Source organism: Anser brachyrhynchus (assembly GCF_964034855.1).
Source record: "Anser brachyrhynchus genome assembly, chromosome: 4".
NCBI classification, from domain to species: Eukaryota; Metazoa; Chordata; class Aves; order Anseriformes; family Anatidae; genus Anser; species Anser brachyrhynchus.
In genome coordinates, this window is record NC_137698.1 from 73123395 (window position 1) to 73144780 (window position 21386).

At 44.4% G+C, this 21386-nt stretch overlaps 2 protein-coding genes across 2 annotated transcripts in view; one reads left to right on the plus strand and one right to left on the minus strand.

The window, feature by feature from the left end:
* The window catches only part of REEP1 (receptor accessory protein 1), an 83095-nt gene extending 72367 nt beyond the window's left edge, over nt 1-10728 (minus strand). The window contains exon 1 of the mRNA XM_080591354.1: nt 9556-10728. Coding sequence (XP_080447480.1) covers nt 9556-9572 — 17 coding nt within the window. The 5' untranslated portion in view covers nt 9573-10728. The remainder of the gene's footprint in view (nt 1-9555) is intronic.
* Nucleotides 10729-11406: 678 nt separating this feature from the next.
* Nucleotides 11407-21386, plus strand: part of KDM3A (lysine demethylase 3A) — a 31688-nt gene continuing 21708 nt past the window's right edge. The window contains exons 1-7 of the mRNA XM_080591344.1: nt 11407-11839; nt 14443-14598; nt 16798-16908; nt 18499-18601; nt 19462-19586; nt 19894-19966; nt 20052-20140. Coding sequence (XP_080447470.1) covers nt 11669-11839; nt 14443-14598; nt 16798-16908; nt 18499-18601; nt 19462-19586; nt 19894-19966; nt 20052-20140 — 828 coding nt within the window. The 5' untranslated portion in view covers nt 11407-11668. The remainder of the gene's footprint in view (nt 11840-14442; nt 14599-16797; nt 16909-18498; nt 18602-19461; nt 19587-19893; nt 19967-20051; nt 20141-21386) is intronic.

Consider the following 21386-nt stretch of genomic DNA (forward strand, 5'->3'; position numbering starts at 1 on the left):
GTTACCAAACTACCGGGGGGTTGTAAAATCAAGCTTTCGTAACTGTGTGCTACTTCACTGGGAGTTTTAATAAAGAGCTGCTACTGGCCCTCAGGCTCAATGTAAGTCCCAGCACAAACCAGGACGTGGCGACTCCAGACTTCAATTTTGTGCAAAGAGCCCCTGGGGAGGCAGAAGGGAGCTAGCTGTGCGGGCACACCTGCCCGAGGTGCCTCCCCACGGGAGCTACTCGGGAGTAGCTGCAGGTGAGCAGCAACCTCACTGGGAGAGCTCTAATTTCTCCAGGGCTTTTCCCGTCCTCCTAGCACAGCTTGCCATCTCTTCCTGTACGCCAATGTCTCTTCCATGGGCGCCTCGTTTTGTTCCTCTCGAGGTGTGTAAGCCTTATGCCTGCTTTCTCCTCAGCTATAAGTGCAAAGAGAAATGGTGAGTGTCAGAGCACGGGGCACATTAAAGATGCTGACTCTTGTACCATAAATGTAATTATGAGTATGAAATCCTAACACCCTAAAAGCAGCTAGATCCAGCTCTATTTAATCATAGAAACAGTAAAAGCGATGCCAGAGAAAAAGTTTCTTTATATGGATGTATTATATAACTTCTTTTTTTTCCCCGCAGTCAGGGGATAAGAAAACTTGCAGTATCATCCTGCTTCTCTCTGTCATTACGTGGCAGAACAAACAAGAATTAATAGCCTTCCCAGGGATTACAAGGCTGAGCTCCAAAACTGAAAAGGAACAAAGGCAGGATCCAAACAAACAATTGAAAGGCTTCAGAAAACAAAGGGAAAATACACCTACTGGGATAAGAGTTTCCAAGTCATCTTCTAGGGGGTATTTAGAGAGGACCCGATCTCCACAAACGTTCCTCCATTTTGAAGACTTGTAACAACTCGCTTTAATGCCAATATTAATGGGACCAAATAATGGTTTCTTGGCTTGTACCTGCTTACAACAACGGTCAGAGCGAGCGGTGTGGGAACAGCACGCTGAGCACTCCCAGCCTTCGGTACTGAGACGTGATAATGTTCGAACACATCTCTGAGCGACACGTGGCTGCCCAAGGAAAGCGACAGCAGTTTTCCCACACACAGAGTCCTCCAGCCCGACTGCTTAGCAAAAGGCTACAGCTGGAAGCGGAAACTGGGACTCCTGAAAGTCTCTGCTTTGGTACCACGAACTACCACAAAACCAGAACAAGAGAAGACTTAGTTCTGGAGCTCCATTTTTCGTATCAGTTTCCAGCCGTGCTCCAGCTGGAAGACTACGAGATCTAACCTCTCGAGCTGCTAAGAGAAGCATGTGCGAGCACAGACCCTCCCTCCCAGCTCCAATAAGAGACCCTTAATTGCAGTGCATGCAGGTGGTGGTGTTTTCTGTACTCTCTTCTCCCTCAGACCCCATTTCAGCCACCCTCTGTTGAAAATACTTCCAGTGGCTATTACAGCTTGGAGACTCTCCCAAGTACCACTGAAATGGAATGAAACGAACAAAAGAAAGCCAATGAACCTCTCACTGCCAACGGCAGAACTGTGAAAATGCATCTACGCTCCACGAGAAACATGCCAGCGAATCACACCGACTTCCCAGCATTACCCTGAAAGCAGTTAGGGCACCGATAAAGGTGTTGCTGTAGCAACACGGAGCTTTCTCCGACACAGCTACACAAGTACGTCCTCGGTATCCAGGGGGTGATTTTCAATTTATGCTGAGCTCCACGCCGCTGAGGCTACACCTGACTTTGTAGAATATCTGAATAATTTAGGCTGCAAGTAGCCTCTGGAGGTTATCTGCTCCGAGCTCTAGTTCAAAGCAGGGCCAGCTTTGAAGCTACAGCACGCTGGAGAGAGCCTCGTCTCCGGCTAAGATTTTATAAAGCAGTCTAGACGTGACTTTGGGAGCTGCGGCTATCGCAGCAGAGTGCAACGTGAGACAGTTTTAACCTGACAACACCTCTGCAGAACTGGTACGGCAGGCGGAGACCAGAAGTTAGCGCTGAAGTTGTCTCTCCTGGTGGCAGCAGCGTGGCAGCTATCGGAGAGCTCCGCAATCCTTTGCGTGACGAGCCTCTTGCTGGCAACTGGGTCAAGACATCGCTTCTCTGAATGGAAAACTGGTTCTGCAGAAGTCGAGTGCATTCCTCCTAATCGCTGCGAGGAGGAGGATTCCAGTCCTTGGTTTGGGGCTACAGTAAACATGCACGGTGGGCAGCTGCAGACATGAAGAGTTAATCCCTCTAATAGCCTTTGTAAATCTAACCACAGCGATCAAGTGGTATTGAGCATAATTAATATACCCATAGGGCGCGTGTTAGATTAACAGGATTACCTGCTGCTGGCGGTAATGCTGCCCTGCTTTAATTCGGTACTTTTCTCAAGAAGGGAAGGTACTTTCTAAAGGTGGGTAAATATTTGCTAATCCCAGAGAGGAAAATGAAAGTGCAAAGAGATTCGGAAATAACGCCAGTCCCAGGGTGAACGTGTAGCAACAGCCCTGTCGCATGCTCGAGCGCAGCATTTGTAAGCCATCGGATGCCACGACCAGCTCACGAAGTCCTAGCAATTACAGCACATCCTGGTCTCTTACGCTAACAGCGTGCTTACAGAGCACTATTTCTATTGCTAGTTAAGCTTCCATTTTCCCTACTCACTTTTTGTTAACTTTGAAAGTCCACAGAAGATAAATCTGGGGAGCAAACTTTTGGATTAAGATGGCAAACGTCGAAAAGGTTCCTTCCTTCACGCTGCAGCACGTCTAACAAACACACCGTGCTAGGGAACATAAGTGCTCAAAATTCTTACATGGGATTAATTTATTTGGTATCTTTTATAGCCTGTGAGCATAAATTACTATTTTGCACTCCGCGTACAAACAATAGGGGTGGTTTGAAATATTCTGATACAAGAATGAACTTTAAGAGTAATGCTTTCTCTTTTTCCCTCTTTAAAAGATCTTTTATGGCCACAACCGATTCTTGCGACTCCCGTCTTAGGACATCATTCTTCATAGTATTCATAAGGTCATTTGTCCCACGGGAAACCTGTGAACCCTGAAAATACACCGTATTGCCCTGAAAATACACTGTATTGCCCTGAAAATACACTGTATTGCTCACCAGCGTCTCGCACTGACGTTCATCCACAGAAGCTTTCAGTGACAAAGAAAATGAATTCAGTGCCTACCTAATTCAGGCAACAATGTCTGAACCTAAGAGCTGCACCGACTCCATCCCACCCTATGTTAGCATCTAGTTCAGCATTTACCCTAAACGAAAGGGTAGAGCGTAAGTCAGTAATCAGGGACCTCTGCAGAAGCTGGGGAAGATAAGACATCTCTAGGGGGTGATTTGTCCCACTTATTCTAGACACCTATTTCAGCATGAATCTCCTTCTGGAGACGCTTCCCTCCCCTCCCTACGGAGTATGCCCAGACAACTGGATGCCTGCCGGCAGATGAAGTTCGTTAAATGTGCTTTTTTTTTTTTTTGTATCGGCAGCTTGTGCCCCACACGTCCCACAGAGTGAGACACATCCTACGGCTGCTGCAACCGGAGGCACAACTGCTAATCAGCTCCATGGTGGGAGGCAGGGAAACCAGCACCTGACGTGCAGCCGTGCCCTCCAAAATTCAAAGTCCTCAGGGATCTGCTGAGTTGTGTTTTTCCAACATTGCTTTTATAAAATCCCCTTCAGCTTTACCAAGCATCTCCAATCACCTAAAGTATTTTCCTGCTTCCTTCTGAGACAAACCCACGATGCACCTCCGGCTGTCCCGAGGCAGACACGCAGGTTTTAAGCCACACCTTATTGTTTGTGTGTCCAAGTCTGCCGGACAACAGAGAGCTGGGAGTGACTCGGAGGTGCCTCTTACATGTTCATTAGAAAACTTCAACTGTAAATTTTAATCTGTGATGATTTACGCATAGGAAATAAGAATTAGAAGCAGCACTAGAAGCCTATGCTACAGCACAAGGTCCTCTGCAAAGGAAAGTGGGAAATGTTGTTTATGTAGGTGGTGTTTGATTTTTGTTGTTGTTTTGTTTCGCATGTTTTTATTTGTTTTTTGTTTTGTTTTTGAGAACTGCAGTTTAGTAACCATGCTTCGTAAGGGCATTAGATATTAGGAAGCAACAGAAGTTCAATTTTGAGTTCTTGCGCTTTTTAGAAGAGATAAGGGACAAGACAGTTTGCAATCTTCCTTTCAGGAGAAGACGGGATTAACATAGCCTCTTAAAAAAAACACGGATGAAATTCCTGATTTCACTGGAGCCAGGATTTTGCCTTGAATCTGTTGTTTTAACTTTAGGCAAAAAAAAAAAATCTAGCGTTAGGAGAACAGGCATTAGTCTTTGACAACTGTGAAGAGCGATGATTGAGGAATCTGTTAGTTTTACTGACGTGCGATTGATGCGGGGAGCTTCACAGCAAGGAGCAGGAAATTACTGCGAGTTTTACAGCGATAAACACAGCCAAGCGCATCAGAATTACCAGCACCAGCAGCGACGCCCCGCTGCGCCGCAGGCTTCAGGTCGGAACCCAGCTGTCATCCCCTAGGACTGGCCAGGGCTCCCCTCTGCCTGGCCACAGCACGCGGCAGGAGAGGTGAGACCGAAAAACTCCCCAAAACTCCCAGCTGCACCTAAGCTGCCGAGCAGTCACGGGGCGTATTTCCAGCTCGGGCTGAGAGCAGGGGGAAGGTGGAAGCTCCTTCGAAGGGACAGGGGTTCCAGCTTCTTTGTTGCTTTGAATCCATCTCTCCTCTTGCTTATATATTATTTCTTGCGTCCTCTCTGTATCTGAAACAGATGACTCAATCCCCATTTAATATTAAACATCTTCGGGGAAAAATTCTTAGCAGCTGCTTCACAATCACGCTTTTTTTTTCCCTCCCTGCCATTAGGGAGTGTAAACACTTATTAAAGTTTAAAAGGAAATTTGAGGATTAAAATAATGTTTAATTAGTAGCTCATCATCTTTCAGGTGCACAACACAAAGCAATTCATAAGAATTACAGATTCAAGAATGATTATTGTCATCCCCATCTTAGAGAGAAACGAAGTGAATTAAATTATCTGCCTAATAATACACTCAGTGTTAGATTCCAGATCTGGCTCCCAGTTCTGTGCTATAGCAACTAGGTCACATTTAGAAATCTACAATTTTAAAATCTTCCCAGTTCTTCTACATTCACCAGTACCTAGGATCGTTATATTCCCCCCCTCTCTCCCCCTTTTTTAAGTGACACTGAAGCTAACAACATTACTTTGTTAGCGTGGTAGCAGCACCGCATGAAAAATTTCCAAGAAAGCTATTTCTCAGTTGACCCTTGACGTTAGAAGATCCTGTATTTTCCTACAGGAATCAGAGGTATTACGCTAGTAGATAAAAGAGCTAACACTCTCTACCAAACACCCATTGCTCCAGTTCAAAGGACAGCTGGTAAGTGGCTGGATGAAAGAATTAGAGTCAAGAAAAGTCAGCATCCTCTGCGGGGAGCAGAAGGATTTACAGCGCGTCAGGTAAGGTTCAAGTATAAACAACATACCCACGATGACTCCCTACTGCCTTCTTCACGTCGAGCCTCTTTTTAGTGAACGTACATTCAAAACCAAGCAAAGCTCTTCTCCAAATTGCACATACTTTGTAATTCACAACAATCGCTGCGTCTTTGTGTTGACTACTTTGTCAAAAATTACATCCAATTACCAAGGTCAAAAGCATCCCAAATACTTCCAACAGAAGACAGATACAGTTTTCAAAAAACAAATACAGCACTACAAATTTTGTCCAAGCAGTCCTGCGGAAGTACGTAGCAGGCTCCATCAATATGAGTAACATTCCTACCAAGTACACTAGCATTCACTGACCTTGCTACACCTCCCACGAGCCTGAGTTGCTGAAAATTCCTGTCCTAGGGAAAGGTGTAACTTTTTTGCCAAGGGAAGAAACTCAGTCACAAGAGAGTGTTGTTTAAAAGAGACAGGAGGCAGCACTTTGTAACATACCTTAAGAGCCTCTCCAGCACTGGCAGGGAATGAAGCAATGGCTAACTGGCCTTCACCGACCCCACGGTAAGTTATTTCAGCAGTGAAAGAGCCTGGACATTGCTAAGAAGCAGAATACGAATAACGTGACTTGTTTTCAGTTTGTCGTGAGGCTCTTGGAAGTGAATAATTAACAAAGTACAATTTCCTTCACTTCATTAAATAACGTTGCTTACAGTTCACGGCATAACTTGCCTCAGCTTTCTCAGCTCATTGCGTACACGGGTAGCGATATCACCACGACGTTCCTGCTGCGTTGCTGCTCTCTAAGATTTGATCCAACTCTATGCCTCAAGGCAATATTGATTTGCATTCTTTAATTAAAATAATTATATCCTGAACCTTTTTTTTTTCCAAAGAAAAATCAAATCTGCACGTAACTACTAACCACACTTCTCACGTCTAATGTTTGCTCATGGTTATTTTTTAAAGGTTGCTATTGCATCACTCTGTCTATGAATACCTGTTTGACTTTATAATTCATCTGAAAAAAAATTAACATCCAGTCCCAATCCCTGGGCATTACTTTACATCCAATTTAATAATTAAATGTTACATTAATGGTCAATCAAAACTTAATAGTCAATCCTGATTTGCTATCCTAAAAGTCCTCTCGCAATTCCCTGTTTCTACAGTTGTAATAGCAAATCTAAACCCGATTAACTCATCGTTAGCAAAAGAAAAGCAAATTACCCTCCACTACAGAGCACGTATGGCAATGGAAAAGAGTGAATTTAACATTCCTTATGGGACTTTTCGATAAGTAAATAAACTTATTTGTGGAGCATTGCAATGCACTTTGTGCCCGAATACAAGCTTCCTTTACCTTTACATGAGGAGAGGGTATTAACCAACGTAAGGCAAATTATTTCACTTTAACTTATGGTGAAGAGAGCAGTATGGAAAAAAGAGCAGAAACTAGTTCTGCTACTCTGCAAAGCTCATCCGTGTGAGATGTGCTGAGGTAACGTGACTGAGCCACAGAAATGAGATCACTCAGGCTTTTATCTTTTCACCCAACAGCTAGAGCTGGATTGAACAGGAGCAGTAACCAACCGACTTTATCTGTTAAAGAAATAATTAAACTACATCAGTTTGGGCGCTAGTGAATAACAAAGCCTCTAGTAATCTGTTACCGCTCGTTCTTTAGGGCTTTATTTCAAGACACGCTGAGGAAATTAAGCTGTTAAGCATCCCCCAAATCCATGCTTCTAGTTAGCCTGACCGGCACTGTAGTAGTTTGACCAGATGTGCTTTCCCCTTTTCGTACGTGTCCTTACACCTTCATCATTAATCACGGGAGGAGGTGAAGTACTCACATTCTTTTCCTCTGCTTGTACAGCCCCTTACCCAAGGGCGCTTGGTTGAGACCTTAGACCTTTAAATGTTGCTACTGGAGAAGTTTAAGTAAAAACAGCATCCATAAGATCTCGCGCTGACCATTAAGCATTTGTCCTAACTGCATGCAGACTTGTAGGCTGAGCTTGGAAATGCAGGAGGAGAGTGCTGAAAAACCACCTGCCCTCATTTATCAGGGAATGATATCAAACACTTTTAGATTTTTAGCGTAGACTTTTTTTTTTTTAGATTTTTAGATTTTTTTTTGAGTGTTTGATGATATCAAACACTTTTAGATAGTGGGACCCCAACTTTCAAGCACAAATATTTGAATAGCATGCCCAGATATTATATGCAGAGAAGTAGGCTTAAATTCCTAAATATGGAAATTTTTCAGCATTGAAAGTTACAAAATTGGCTATTGAGAACTTCTACCATGCGTACTGTTAAACGCAAAAGTCTCTTCACCCAAAGCCTCTTCCTCATTTTTTTTTTCCTACTAAAACAAGAGAAACCTGCTGTTACCTACTAAAAGGTGGCTGAAAGAAAGAATTTATTCAAGTGTTTTCTGCGCTTACTGTTTAAAGAGCACCTGTTTGCACAGATTACTCCTTGCTCAAATAGGAGGTAAAGGTTTACTTATTAGCATCTCAACCCAGTAGGTAGAACTGGCTGTAAAAAAAGCATGTTAAAGACTCCGTGCAGGCTGCAGAACAGGTGGAAACGTACTGCTTTGTAATTTAATCGGTTCTGCATATTTATAGCAAGAGTTTGTTTTGCAGATACTTCGAATAGCATTTTGCTCCTCAGAGGTATATAAACCAGAGTGAGATACTTGCATCTGTGCCATTATCATAGTGATAGTCTGTTTGAAAGCTATTTCTGAACATTTTGGTATTTCTATTGGCACACGGTGTGAGTGAGTATACATTTATACATTCAATTTTTCTAGTAGATGTAAGCTTTTGTGGAGACTATTGTGAGTAGCGATAAAATAATCGGCTAAAAAACCCGTAAGTATTTATTTTTCTGTATTGTATGATTAAAATCCTGTCTAAGTAGATTGGGAAATATATTCTCAAATTATGCAACAAATTCACAGATGTTTATAGCCACAATTTAACATCTTACATCTTCCAATTCTTGTCGTAAAATTTCACTGGTTACCCCAAGTTTATATCTCCTAAAGGGTATAGATAATTTCAAAAATATATTTGGTCGTGATCTAAATCCTTCAAGGGATAAAGAATCCTAGGGAAGTGAAGCGAGTAGCTAATTATCTTCCCTACTTATAATGATAATAATAAAAAACTTAACTGCCTTCAGCTTCTAGCCCCCGAGTTTTGGATACCTCTGCTCTTCCAGGATGGAAAGCTTCTTTGCACCCGGAACGCTTGATTTTTATTTATTTATTTACTTAACCTGTCCAGACTCCTCTCAACTTGTACTTTGTCTACTTTGCCATCTTCTCATCTGGTCTGTGCTGATTTTTTTACTTTATTTATATTCAGAATGTTGCATTTTGATCAGATGACTCTTCTCTTAGCACCCTGCTATTGGCTCATCTGTTATCTCAAAAATGTGAGTTAACTTCAAAAGTGTAAGTTAACTTCCAATGTCATTCATGGACAACGTCACCCCAGCTGCCATCCCGTCCTTACTCTCTTACTCTTGGCCCTCCAGGCTGGTATCCTACCCAAACCGTGCCATTTTTCAAACAACCACTCCTGATGTTCACGCTACTCTTTGCACGTGGGAGTTGGCTATTCACAAAACCCATGTTGTTGTCTTTCAAATCCCTCCTTAAAGCTTTTCTTTCTTATGGTGCCTGCAGAAAATGTTTACCCTTCGGCAACTGGTATGCTACCAACAGTTAGGTCTATTGTATCAGCTAATACTGTTTCTTTATTGCCTAACACTTCTCTTCCTGTATTAATCAGCTACCCTTTGAGGCCAAGTGTTTTCCATGCATAAAAACTAAGGGCTTTAAATAAGGAGGGTATACAATACACACTGTAGGATGTACAATACATTGTGTACAACTGCTGTTACAATAGCAAAACAAGTAATTTGGTAGTTTCAAATACAGCTTGCTTTATACAGTATCTCATCGCAAGTTCCATGTTGTAGGCCTGGTCTATACGCTAAATATTTAAATCTGAGAAGCAAACTTACCCATTCTTCCTTTTCATGGCTGTTAACGAGTATTTCTCCAGGCTATGTGTGGTTGCTCATATATTAGATTCGTTTTCTACTATCCACTTTTGTTTATTTTCCCTGCTGAAAATGCTGCACAGTGCCAAGTTCATCTCACTGCTAGGAATCACTGAAGAAGTCTTAAAGTTACCGGGGTATTTGGGCTGCCTGATCCCCAGTGCGAAGGACAGGAATTCCCTCATCATGGTGAGCAAGGAATTTTTGTGCCATACGTGAGAGTGTTTGAATGTAGTAGTTAAGCGTCCAATGCAGAATCCTACAGCAAACTGGTGGGAAAAGCTTTTAAATGTAGAGAGCTGGGGGTCGGCCTCTTCTCACAGATAACCAGCAATAGGACTAGAGGGAATGGCCTCAAGTTGTGCCAGGGGAGGTTCAGGTTGGAAATGAGGAGACATTTCTTCTCAGAAAGAGCAGTCAGGCATTGGGACGAGTTGCCCAGGGAGGTGGTGGCGTCACCGTCCCTGGGGGTGTTCGAGGAGAGGTTGGGCCTGGTGCTTGGGGACATGGGTTAGTGGTGACATTGGTGGTTGGACCAGATGATCTTGAAGGTCTTTTCCCACCTTAGTGATTCTGTGAAAACACTTAGCACAAGTAGCGCTACATTCTTGAGAAAATGGTGGAAGAGATCTGACCATGGCAGGAGCATCCAACCTGTCTGCAGCAGAGCTGGTGGGTGTTCGGGGCCTGGTAAGTTCCTGGTCATGGGAGGAACCAGCAGAAAACATGAGGTGAATGCTCTCTGCTTTCCCCGAGCAGGATGACTCAATAGCTTCTTTGCCTTAGGTACTTCATTTTTGTTCTTCTTCCTCCCACGTCATCATTTAGGAAAGTCTTGTGGTAAAAGATGAGTGCTGTGTCTTGCTAGGTTACTTCACGACACAACCAGCTTGCTTGTCACCATTTTATCAGTTGAACTTCTTGGTTTCATGACCTCTGCCACAGCCTTTCACAACAGCATGGAGGTCCACCATGAAAGGAACAGAGGATGTGAGGTGACAGAACCCATTAGCTTTTAAACATGGCTACATAAACCACACGAAAAGCTCTCCACACCCTTAAGGAACCTCTAGAAGACTTAATTTCCCCCCCTGAACCTGCTCCTGCCGCCCAGGAGCCCCCTTTCCCCATTCCCCCCAGCCCCAAACCACCACACAAGATGGCGGCCACGAGGCGCCCCCGCCCGCCCTTGGGCCGCAGCGCGCATGCGCAGGAGCGGCCGGTGGGCAGGTGGCGGTGCCCCGCGCCCTGTGCGCATGCGCAGCAGGCGTCCCGCAGCGCCCCCGCAGGTGCACCTTGCCACCGCGCGCATGCGCACGACCGCCCGCCAGGTGCCCCCTCCCCCCGTGCTATATCTGAGTACGCCGCGGATCGCACGTATAAGGGGCCGCAGCACGCCCCTCAGCCTGCCACGGATCCTTCCGCCGGCTCCAAAAAAGGCACTTGTGGGTTAAAGCTCGGCTCGGCTGCCGCACCGATAGAAGCGCTGCGGCGCGGAACGGCCTCAAGTGTGCCGGTTTTCCCTCTGGGCCCCACCCGAGCCCCTCCGCGGAGGCGGTTGTCCGGAGGGACTCTTTGCGGAGGGATACCATACCTCCACACACATCGAGGAGACCGTTTGGGGGCGGGGCCGGCGAGCCGCGGGCGCCGCCCCTCCGCACCAATCGCAGCGGGAGGCTCCGCGACGGGCAGCCAATGGGCGCGGCGGGCGGCGCGGCGGGGGCGGGGCTAAGGAGCGGCGGCGGCGGCGGCGGCGGCTGAGGGGGAGCGGCGCGATCGCGCTCGGCGCTGTGTGGAGGCCGCGGGGGGGCGGGGAGGGGGGGGGGGAGGCGAGGCTGAGGGGAGGAAGCGGGCGAGGCTCGGCTGAGGGGCGCTCGGCGGGGAGCCCGGCCGCCTCCTTCCCCGTTCGGGGGGCTCCTGAGGGGAGAGGCAGGAACAAAGAGGCCGCGGGGGCCTCCGCTTTGAGGGGGGGGTCCCTCCGTTCTGCTTAATTAACGAGGGGGGGGCTGCGAGGAGGAAGGGGGAGGCCGCCGCCTCCGTTTCTTCGGCCCCATCCTCCCCCCCATGAGTTAAGATGGTGCTGAGGCTGGAGGGCAGCTGGTCGCTGCTGGTGGGCAAGCGCTTCCTCAGCCTGCTCGGCGACGACGACGGGCCCTGGGACACGGAGCGCGTGGCGGAATGGCCCTGGAAGGCGGGCAGGATCCGCGCCGTCTCGCACACCGACATATCCAAGCCAGACCTTAAGGTAATGGGGAGCCGGCCCAGAGGCCTTCGGGAGGCCGGGCTGCTCGCCTCGCCGCCTGGAGACCCGCTGCGTGCCTCTGGGTACGAGGCACGTGGGGTGTCGCAGCCCGTAAACACCCCCTGCTTTTGGGGGGAGAGATCGCTGGAAGAAGGAGAAGACCTGACCCAGGGAGCCCCCTGCCCAGCTGGCACGCCGGCAGACATGTGCGCCCCCGGCTAAAGTCCCCGAGGTGCTCGCGCTGTTGCCGGAAACGGCCCCAAACTAATTGGAGACGGGTTGCGTTCCGCCAGCGCTTTCAGAACTTTTTGTTGTAACCCATTTGCAGAGATTTTCTGTTTGCGTGTTTCCCAAGTATGGTTGGAGACCTTGTTTGTAAACAGTTTCCTTCCCCGGAGCTGCTTATGGAACCGAAATGCTCCTTGTTGGAGTGGTGGCTCTTCTTTCTTCTTCTTTGGAGAAGGCGATAAGGAACGAATGTTTCTGTTGTCTTCAATCAGTGCCGCAGACGTAGCAAATGTGTGTGTGGGGTTGGAGGCTCCTCAGGCTCTTCTCGTGTGGTGGCTGTGTCTTAATGACGGTTACCGGTGGGCTTCTTGTGTGCACCATCAATTATTGCAGGCTTGGTGTAATTCATTAACTGTATGTTCTGGGGGGAAATCGGGAGACTGACAGAAGCTCGTAAGCACCTCTTTAGGAACTGTAGCCAGGAAAGCTATCCAAGCACGTCTAAAAGTATTTTTAGGATATAAAGTATTTGCTGAGGCCAAAACTCCATTACAGTAACAGAATCTTGGTACTCCCGTTTGTTTCTGCAGGGGATCTGGGCAGGCTGTCCCGTGACACCAGGTCTTCCCATTAAAATTGTTTCCTTTTTTTTTTTATTAACGGGGAGAATTTTGTGACCCTTGGTTAACCGAGGAAGCACCTTTCTGAACAAGAAGGCGGCTCAGCTTTACATTTATTTCTTGAGCGTGCAAACTTTGGGGTGTGTTGTGGAGAGTCCCGAGTTGTTGGAGGCTGAGCTTCTCGTCCCGTGCGAGTACCTGGGGTGGAGCTTGCCCCACGGGGCCGTGCCCATCCCTTGCTTGGTGTGTGGAGGAAGATGTTGTTGCAGATAACTTCTTCGGGGCCTTCTCTGGGACTAAAAGGGAGAAGGAGCAGGTGCTCTCGGGGACTTCAGCGCTCTGCTGTGTGCCTTGTAGTTGGTTACGGTGCCGCCAGAAGCGATTACCTTCGTGCGTTCTCTGGTAAAAGTGTAGAAGTTGTGAAGCAGACAATCGAGGCGTAATGAACTTCTCGTACCAAAATACGTGCTACCTCCTTTCCTCTGTCGCAAGGAAGAGGAATGTCTAGGAACGCCCGAAATAGTGGTGGATTGAAAAAAGCATCCAGAAGAGTAGAAATCCTTAATCTTTCCCACCTTGCTTCTCATAGAACGTTAGGAACGAGCTACAGAAACGAAAGACTGCCAGAGATGTTGGAAAGCCTTTTCTCAACCCTATTTTCCTGTTTGTGCAGTGCTGATACTCCAACCAGAACAAGCCATTCTGGTTCTGGTAGTTGTGCTGTTTGCTTATCTCTTTCACCGTTTCCGTGAACTTCAGAATGACTAAATTCGGTTCTGCACCCGTCAGGTCTGCGGTTCCTGCCTGCGATAACGCCACTCGGCGTGCATGCTCTTCCTTGCCTCTCCCCTCGCAGGGAAGCTGAACGCAAGGGGAAGTTTCTAAGATTCGCTCAATTAAGGCTTCTCCACTTGTAGGGTAAATGAGTTAGGTGCTATATTTAGGACAGTGATATTTTATGGGAAGGAGGAGAGATCTCTGAAGGTGTCGTTCTCTACTGAGTTATTTAAATCCCTGTAGTCAGGCAGGGTTTTATGTGTGTTTTTTTCCCAATCTTTTGATCATCTCTATGTTGCTTATCAAAGAATGGCAATGCCACCTCAAAGAAATTGGCCGAGAAAACATGTTTTCATCACACAGTGACAACTGCTTTCCTCTTGAAAAGTTTGTGTACGTGCTTCAGAGATTTGTAGAGATGAATACCAATTAAAAGCAGGCAGGAAGTGACCACGCTATATAATTTCACCTCCTTTACTGGCTTACTCTCACTTGGGCTTCCAGTAAAATAACTGAAGTTATTCTTTGGGACTCTTATTCTGAAAATATTTCTGGAAAAACAAGTCATCAGACAGCCTCAATTTAGTGGAAAATGCATGTGCTACTGTACCGCGTGGTCCTTTAAAGGTTGTTTTTGCTTGTTTGCTTTTTTCCCCTGACTGTAAACACTGGTGGGCCAACTAACCCAGTTAACTGGCCTTGATCAATAGAGGGCTTTTTGAGATGGGAAGGTCATCGAGTTAAATAGGAATGGGAATGTTTTATGTGACAGTAATGTTGACGAGCCAGTTAACCTTAACTACACTTATAAAATACTAAGTCAGTCCAATATGCTTTAGTGATCGCTTAATTGTATGACAGAAGGGCAATATTCTTATTTTCGTTATGTTTCTAATTAATTTTTTAGAAGAAATTGTCATTTGTCATGTTCATCTTGTATGTGATGGAATATTAAGTTATTTACTTCTCCTCCTTTTGTAGATTTGCGTGGAATTTGATGATGAGTCATGGGAAAAAAGAAGATGGATAGAGGTCTACTGCCATAAGATGAAAGCATTCCTGGTGGAGCAGAAGCTGGTGCTGGCCGAAAGAAAAACTCAAGGCAGTTCTATAACGCCTATCCAGTGGCCTGCGATGGCAAGTACACGGTTGGCCTGACTCGCTTGGGCTCTGCATGGCCATCTTCTAAGCACAGGGCTTTCTGCTCGCTACGAGTGGGGGCTTCTCAAGTACAGCTTTGCTCGTGTTGTGCACCCGCATGTGTAAAGTGAAGGGAGGGTAAAAACTCTTGGTACAGCGAGAGCTAGACAGAGCTTGTCGGTGTTCAGAGTCACTATGTTGTGCCTAGAGATGCAGGGATGTGTTTTTATGACACTGCTTTCTTCCCAAGCTACTGTTCTGTACCATGTTGATTCCTTCTGTTTCTTGTTTCATGACATTATGGTTAAGAATAGAGAGAAAAAGAACAAATTCTAAGGTTTCTAAGGATAGCCTGTACTTTTATCTTAGGTTCTTTGTACTTTGCCTCAAGTACTGCTAATTCTTCAGTAATTCATGATCTGAGACAAAAATAATTTGAATGACTCTGACGTGATGGCTGTCTGCCACGGATCACTTGCGCGATCTAGTTTTTGTGCATATAAAAACCTGAGCTACAGTTCCCAAGCCAGAAATCTAAGCTTCCTGCAAGTGCCATGCATGGCTGGCAGTGCAGATCAGCCAGCGGAGGTGAACAGAGGATTTGTCTTTGCAAATATATTCAGGCAGTATAGTTTTACTTGACTGCTTTGGATGTTGCTACTCCTGGGGTAGTTGTGAAATAAACAAAGATGTAAATTTGCCGTACTTTAATTATGATGAAGGTGTAGGCCATGTTTAATACTCTTAACTTTGCTGGGTATAATGTGCACAGGGTAGTTCATATTGCTGTGTTTTAGCTGACGTTTGTCTTAAGCAAAGCTGATCTAAACAGATACACTGGTCAGATATAGAGCTAAACAGGGTGGGAGAAGAAGTGGAGAGAGGAGTCCTTAACTTTATTTCCTTCCCCTTGCAGTAATACCAGTATATCTACTACTAGATCTTGCTGATACGATGTTCTGAAATCCTGCTTATTTCAACTTAGCTGTTGTCTCTTTACGTGCATCTGAACAGTTCTCACCTCCATTTTATGCATGAGGTTTCCTTCCCTGCTGTGTTTAAGGGGTCAGTTCATGCAGTGTACCTGTTAGGTGGCTCGTTGTAGGAGTGAGGTAGGATAAAGTAAAGCACGATGTTGGAACTTACCTTGGCAAGGATGTTTTTCCCCCCTTTCCTACCAGTGAAGGGATGAAAGAAAGGTCACAAAAGGCACGTGGGGATTTATTTATTTAAATTTTGATTACAGCAATTGATTTGAGTGTACAGGCGAGTATGTTGCTGACAAATAGAATGGCTTTGCAAAACTTGTAATGCCCAGTAGCTCCTGGAGCGACTGCTTTTGTTCTTACAGTGATACTGCCCCTTTCCTAGTGCTGTTGTAACTCAAGTTAAAGCAGCAAAGGGGAAGAAAATCTTTCTTTGCATGACCAGTCCTTCAGAAACCCACACACATACTCTATCAGAATGATTTTTTTTTCTCTTCTTTTTAAATGGGGCATAAAAAGATGCATATAGAGGAGTTATTCTTGCTGCTTGTGACGTTCCAGGCTCCACATATGTACCCACTCAGGTCTGTTAGCTGAAGGGCTAGACAAAATTTAATCTTGCGCATATTAAGATGAGTTCAGAAGCTTCTTAAGGAAGTCTTTGTTTCGTGGCTGCTCTTAAAGCCTTCGGTTTACCTGAAGACAACATTGTTGGACTGGAGCAGTATAACTCTGAGGCTCTCTAAGTCGTCATATGTGCCTAAACTAAGGGTTTGCTGTGTTATCAGTGGTGCGTGAGCTTTGCGAACTTACCTGCAAGCCCTGCAGCAGCCCTGCAGTGCTTTGCTAGATATCTCCCTGCCCTACCATGAGGAGGGGTTTTCATGAACACGTCCCCAGTTGGAACTCCTCATGCTAGTAAATTATTCATGTTGGGATGAGCTGGTAATGATTGTTAATGACAGCCACCTAAAGTCAATTCTTTACTCTTTCTAATAAATGAAATGAATTTCAAGTATAACCCAGTAATGTCTTTATTAGGCTTGTATGAGAAAGTTTATTAGACACTTACTTTGTTTCAAGAGTCACATGTAGATGGGAGACCTTAACAGGGTAACAGATGCAAAACTAAAATTATTTTAATTAAAACAAACGTGAGACATGGTGAGATCTTACTCTGCTTCTAAGAAAATGCTTATCACTTTTCTAGACTTACAAATCCTTAGTGGACAAAGCTGGTTTGGGATCAATGGTTTCGGTGCGCTACCTGGGCGAAGAGAGATGTGTTTTTCTTTCTAAAGACCTTTTGACACCCATCCAGGTAACTTTGTATGGCATCATAAACGTGAAATGTAAATCTTCTTGTCTTGGTATTTAAGATATCTGAAGTTAATGTGTTCTAAATGCAAGGCTTTAGACAGGTAAAAACTTGGAGTAGGCGTGTATTGCCACAACTCGTAAATATCAGTTCTGGGTGTGATGTGTGTGTCCAGGACACACATAAGGCAACTGGATGAGGGAGTGTAGCAGGAGGGAGATTCAGCTCAGGTGGCAGCAGTTGCAGCATGTTGTTGGCAGGGGATAATCTGGAATGTTTCCCTTTTGTGACCATGACTGCCATTGCTGTGAAAGGAATCGCAGAGATGTCTGGAATAAATCTTGCTACTCAATGGAAACACATGACTTCTAATCTGAAACCATTGTGGAAGTGGGCAGGATGTAAATGAGGTGGTTGAATTATAATGCCTTTGTTGAGCACCAGGAGGAAAATTTGTTAGTGAAAATTAGGCAGAGGCAGGCTGAAACAATTGCCCTGCGTGACTGACTGGTCAGGCATTACGAGGAATAGGATCTGCTGCTGGGAAAGGATTCAACCTTTCTAGAAAAGACCCATGAAACCCTGAGTGAAATTAGTAGTAGATGTCCCACGTAGAGCCCGCTAGTAGTGCCACCATTAATGTTCTACTACTTTAACTTGTTACCAGTCAGCAAGTAGACCACTTTTTCTGAGGAACTGACAAAAAACCGTCTTAAAACTAAATGCGAGTTGCAGATTGTCAGCTTGCCTGCGTTGGCTCAAAAAGCAAGTAAAGATTTCTTTATATGGAAGCCTCATCTCAATATTGCAATGGAGAAAGCTAATTTTCTGGCATCTTGAATAACAGTTCTTTCACTGCTGGCTGTCGAGCCTTCTGCTTCTTACAAATACCAGAGCAGTGCTTTGGATATTTAAAAAAAAAAAAAAAAGTAATCTTTTTTTTACTGGTACTCTGAGCCATTGTTAAAAACTCACTCTCAACTTCCGATTTAGGAATTTTAAATGTTGTTGAGGAGCTTATTTTAGTTTAAAAAAAAAAATAGAAGGAGGGGATGTAAATACATGGTGCTAAACAATTATGAACAATTTAAATGTAGCTGCCTCTGTTTTCATTCATATGAACGTTTTATAATGTATAATGGTGTCTTGCCTTGCACTGGATCCAGGCGCTATTGCCATAACGTAAATAGAAACATAAAACTCAAAGTGTCTGCATTTACAACTGTTTGGGACTACTATAAAATGTGTATCCGCTGGTTCTAGGAACTTAATCTTAAATTAAAACATAGTTTGGTTAAACTTAGTTCTCATTAGCGATGTAGTAAAACCAAGCTAGATTGTTTGTTTGTTAGAGCAATATTAAAGTGGATCTGGAGAGCTCCCTCCAGGCTGGCTTGTTGATCGTTGTTCCAGGTTAGTGGTAAGGAAGTGATGTCTGCTTTAATAAATATGATATCCTGGGAACTGAAGGAACAATGAGAAACTTGTTGGACTTGTATGAATTGCTGCTGTCTTGTTTCTAAATACTCACGCCTTTTTGTTAATCAAAAACTTTATCCTTAATACCAACTTCTGTACTTTGCTTCTAAATAGGATGTGGACAGTTCCAGGCTTCATCTTAAGGACGATCAAAATGTTAATGAGGAAATTCAGGCTTTGGTGAAGAAACACTTAGATGAAACACGCTTGGTACAAGGTATGAGCATGCTCTGTAGCAAAAAACTTCGTCACTGAATACCGAAATCAAAAGGGAAATCTTTGCGCTGATGGTATAAATTATAACAGTCTGTTCTAGGAATGAAAGCTTTTTTGTAGAAGAAAAAATACTGGTTCTGCTTTTGCAGCAATGAATGGAAAATGTGAGGAATTATGGAGGATTCAATGTTAAGTCTTTCTGTTGTAAGAGTTGGTGCATAATTTAGGCATGTATAGGTGTCCTGACACTTGCGAAAGAGATCAAATGTGGAGCAATTCTCTCTGAAATTACTGGGAGTTACTTGCTGTTTTCAAGTAGTGATTTCTTTAAACTTTCAAAGCTTTACACAGAGGCTGCTAATTAGTCAAATTGAAATTGTTGTCTTTAGATTTGCTGGCCTCAAATTCTTGCTTACTGATACATACAAGTGTCTTTGTTAGTCGTGTTTGCTTATGCGAGAAACATCTTGCTTTTGTGGAAAGGAAAATATTACGGCTTAGTTGTCATTTCCAATACTGTAAAGAGGGGAAAATTCCCCATCTAATCAGAGAATCTCTGCTTCCCTGTCCATTGATCTGTCTTACTGCCTGAAATTTGGAGGTCGGCCTGGCTCCTGCTGCATGTCGGAACAGCCAGGAAGCTTAATTGAACTATTTGAGAGAAGCAGATAGCTGGAACGTAGTTTTATCATGCTTTTATTTTCCTCTCTCAGCTATGCGGAAGTTGTCTCAAGGTTCTCCGTTTGTTTTACGTACTCATCTTGCATCCAGTACTGTTGGCAAATTCATGTTGATATCTGGATAACGTGATGGTCTTCGTGCACCCTTTTTCTTAAGCATTTTTTTTTTTCAATTTTTAAGGTGGAAAAAATATCATTGGTTCAAAAATTAGAATTTATAGCCTGGATCCATCTACCCAGTGGTTCACAGCAGTTGTTGTGAATGGCAATCCAGCTACGCGAACTCTAGAAGTCAACTGTGAGGAGGTAAGAACCGGCTGAGGTGGGTTTACAGATGGAGCGGGGGGAACAGCTGGGATCTTCTATTTGTACCCCCACCAGCACCAGTTGTAATTCTGTCCTTTGTGTTTTAAGCTAGGAGAAAGCAGGGATCAATGTGGTGCAGTGCGATCTGCTACCCCAAAGTGTTTCTGTATTACTTCACGCTGCTGGTAGAACTGTCAACTAACAAATGTCAAGTATCTAAGCATAGCCTATACCATAACACCTAAGATAAATACATTCAAACTGTAACTTTCACATCTGACTCCCGTGTTTTTTGTTCCTTTCCAAGATTCCAGCTTTAAAAACTCTTGATCCAGAGTTGATTCACGTCGAAATCATATATGACAATAATGGGAGATGTGGTAAGAGCTGTTAATGTTTGTACTTCAGATACCAAGTTGGAAACTTGTGCTAAAATGGACTAATCTTGATGACTTGCCATTGCAGATAAATCTAAAAAAATCGGGGGCGTGAAAAGGAAATCCACAGAGAATAGTGGAAGTGTTGATGCTAAACACACAAAATCTTCTCCCGAGGTAATGTCTTACTGTGTTGCATGTGTCTGTGTTATATAACTGAGTCATGCCATTTCTCAGAATGGCCTTAAATAAGGATTAGGTATAGAAGTGGAATAATGAACCTAATCCCTGGGAGGATATGTTGTGTTCACTGAAACTTGTCTAGGCATGGGTAAAAACATCTCGCCTTGCAGTAATCAGAGAGAAAGCTACTAAACCTTGACGTTCAGGTTTTCTTTTTCTGAATTTTTTGCCTCCTCCTTGTGCTCAGGTATCGGCTTGCCTAGTCACGTATTCTGTAGTGCAATTAAACACAAGGCAGTTCTCAGGTGCGCAGCCTTTGCTTTTTGCATTCATTCTTTAACTGTTTAGTTTTGTAGGTAAGCCCCAAAACTCTAGCGACACTTGTGTGCTTTGAGGATTCAAGCTACGCAGACAATGGTCTGGAAGAGTGTTGTGTCAGTACAAAAAGGGAATATGGGTACCTGTGTGTCAATATTTATTATTTTATTTTGTGAGTGAGCTGGGAGGTATCTGTCCTAACCTTCAGAGGTTGGACTAGGTGATCTTGGAGGTCTCTTCCAACCTAGATGATTCTGTAAGAAAGCTCTCTGAAAGGCCAAGAGAAGACCTGAGTAACTTCAGTATAGAAATGTAAATGAAACATACTGGCTTGACTAAAGAACAGTACTTCAGACTTACCCTATACTTTTGCCCTGGTGCTTCAAAAATCGCATTGTAGGTGGGGCTAGCCTTGTGGAAGCTCTTCAGTGGTGGTAGAAGCGGAGGTTTTTATTTGTGTTTTTGTTTCGTATTTTGATTATTGGCTTCTGTGCGGTCAATCCTGTGCTGAGTCAATATGTAGATTTAGTTAATGCCTGGATATCATTATTAGAAATCTTCAACAGCTTAGCAGGGAGGTAGCAAGTACGAGATAAGATTCCTCAATGACAAGAGTGATCCGTCTTGTATTTACTGAGGTGGAAGAGTGTTTGTGCCACAAATCAGCATGAAGTAGCTCGCGCACTGCAATCATACTCTGCTTATGTTGTTGCTATAGCTCATGCCTGAGTACCTTTAGTGTCTTTCAGGCACTCAATTTGCCATTCTTGAGCTTTCTGCATATCCAGCCATTGAGCCACGCGCTCAATGCATACAAAGCCAGTCTTTATTTCATATTCCAAACGTACTACAGCAGAGTTACCATGATCTGAATTCATGGCTCGCTTTTCCTTAAAGCGGTGCTGCTGTTTATTTAGTTCTG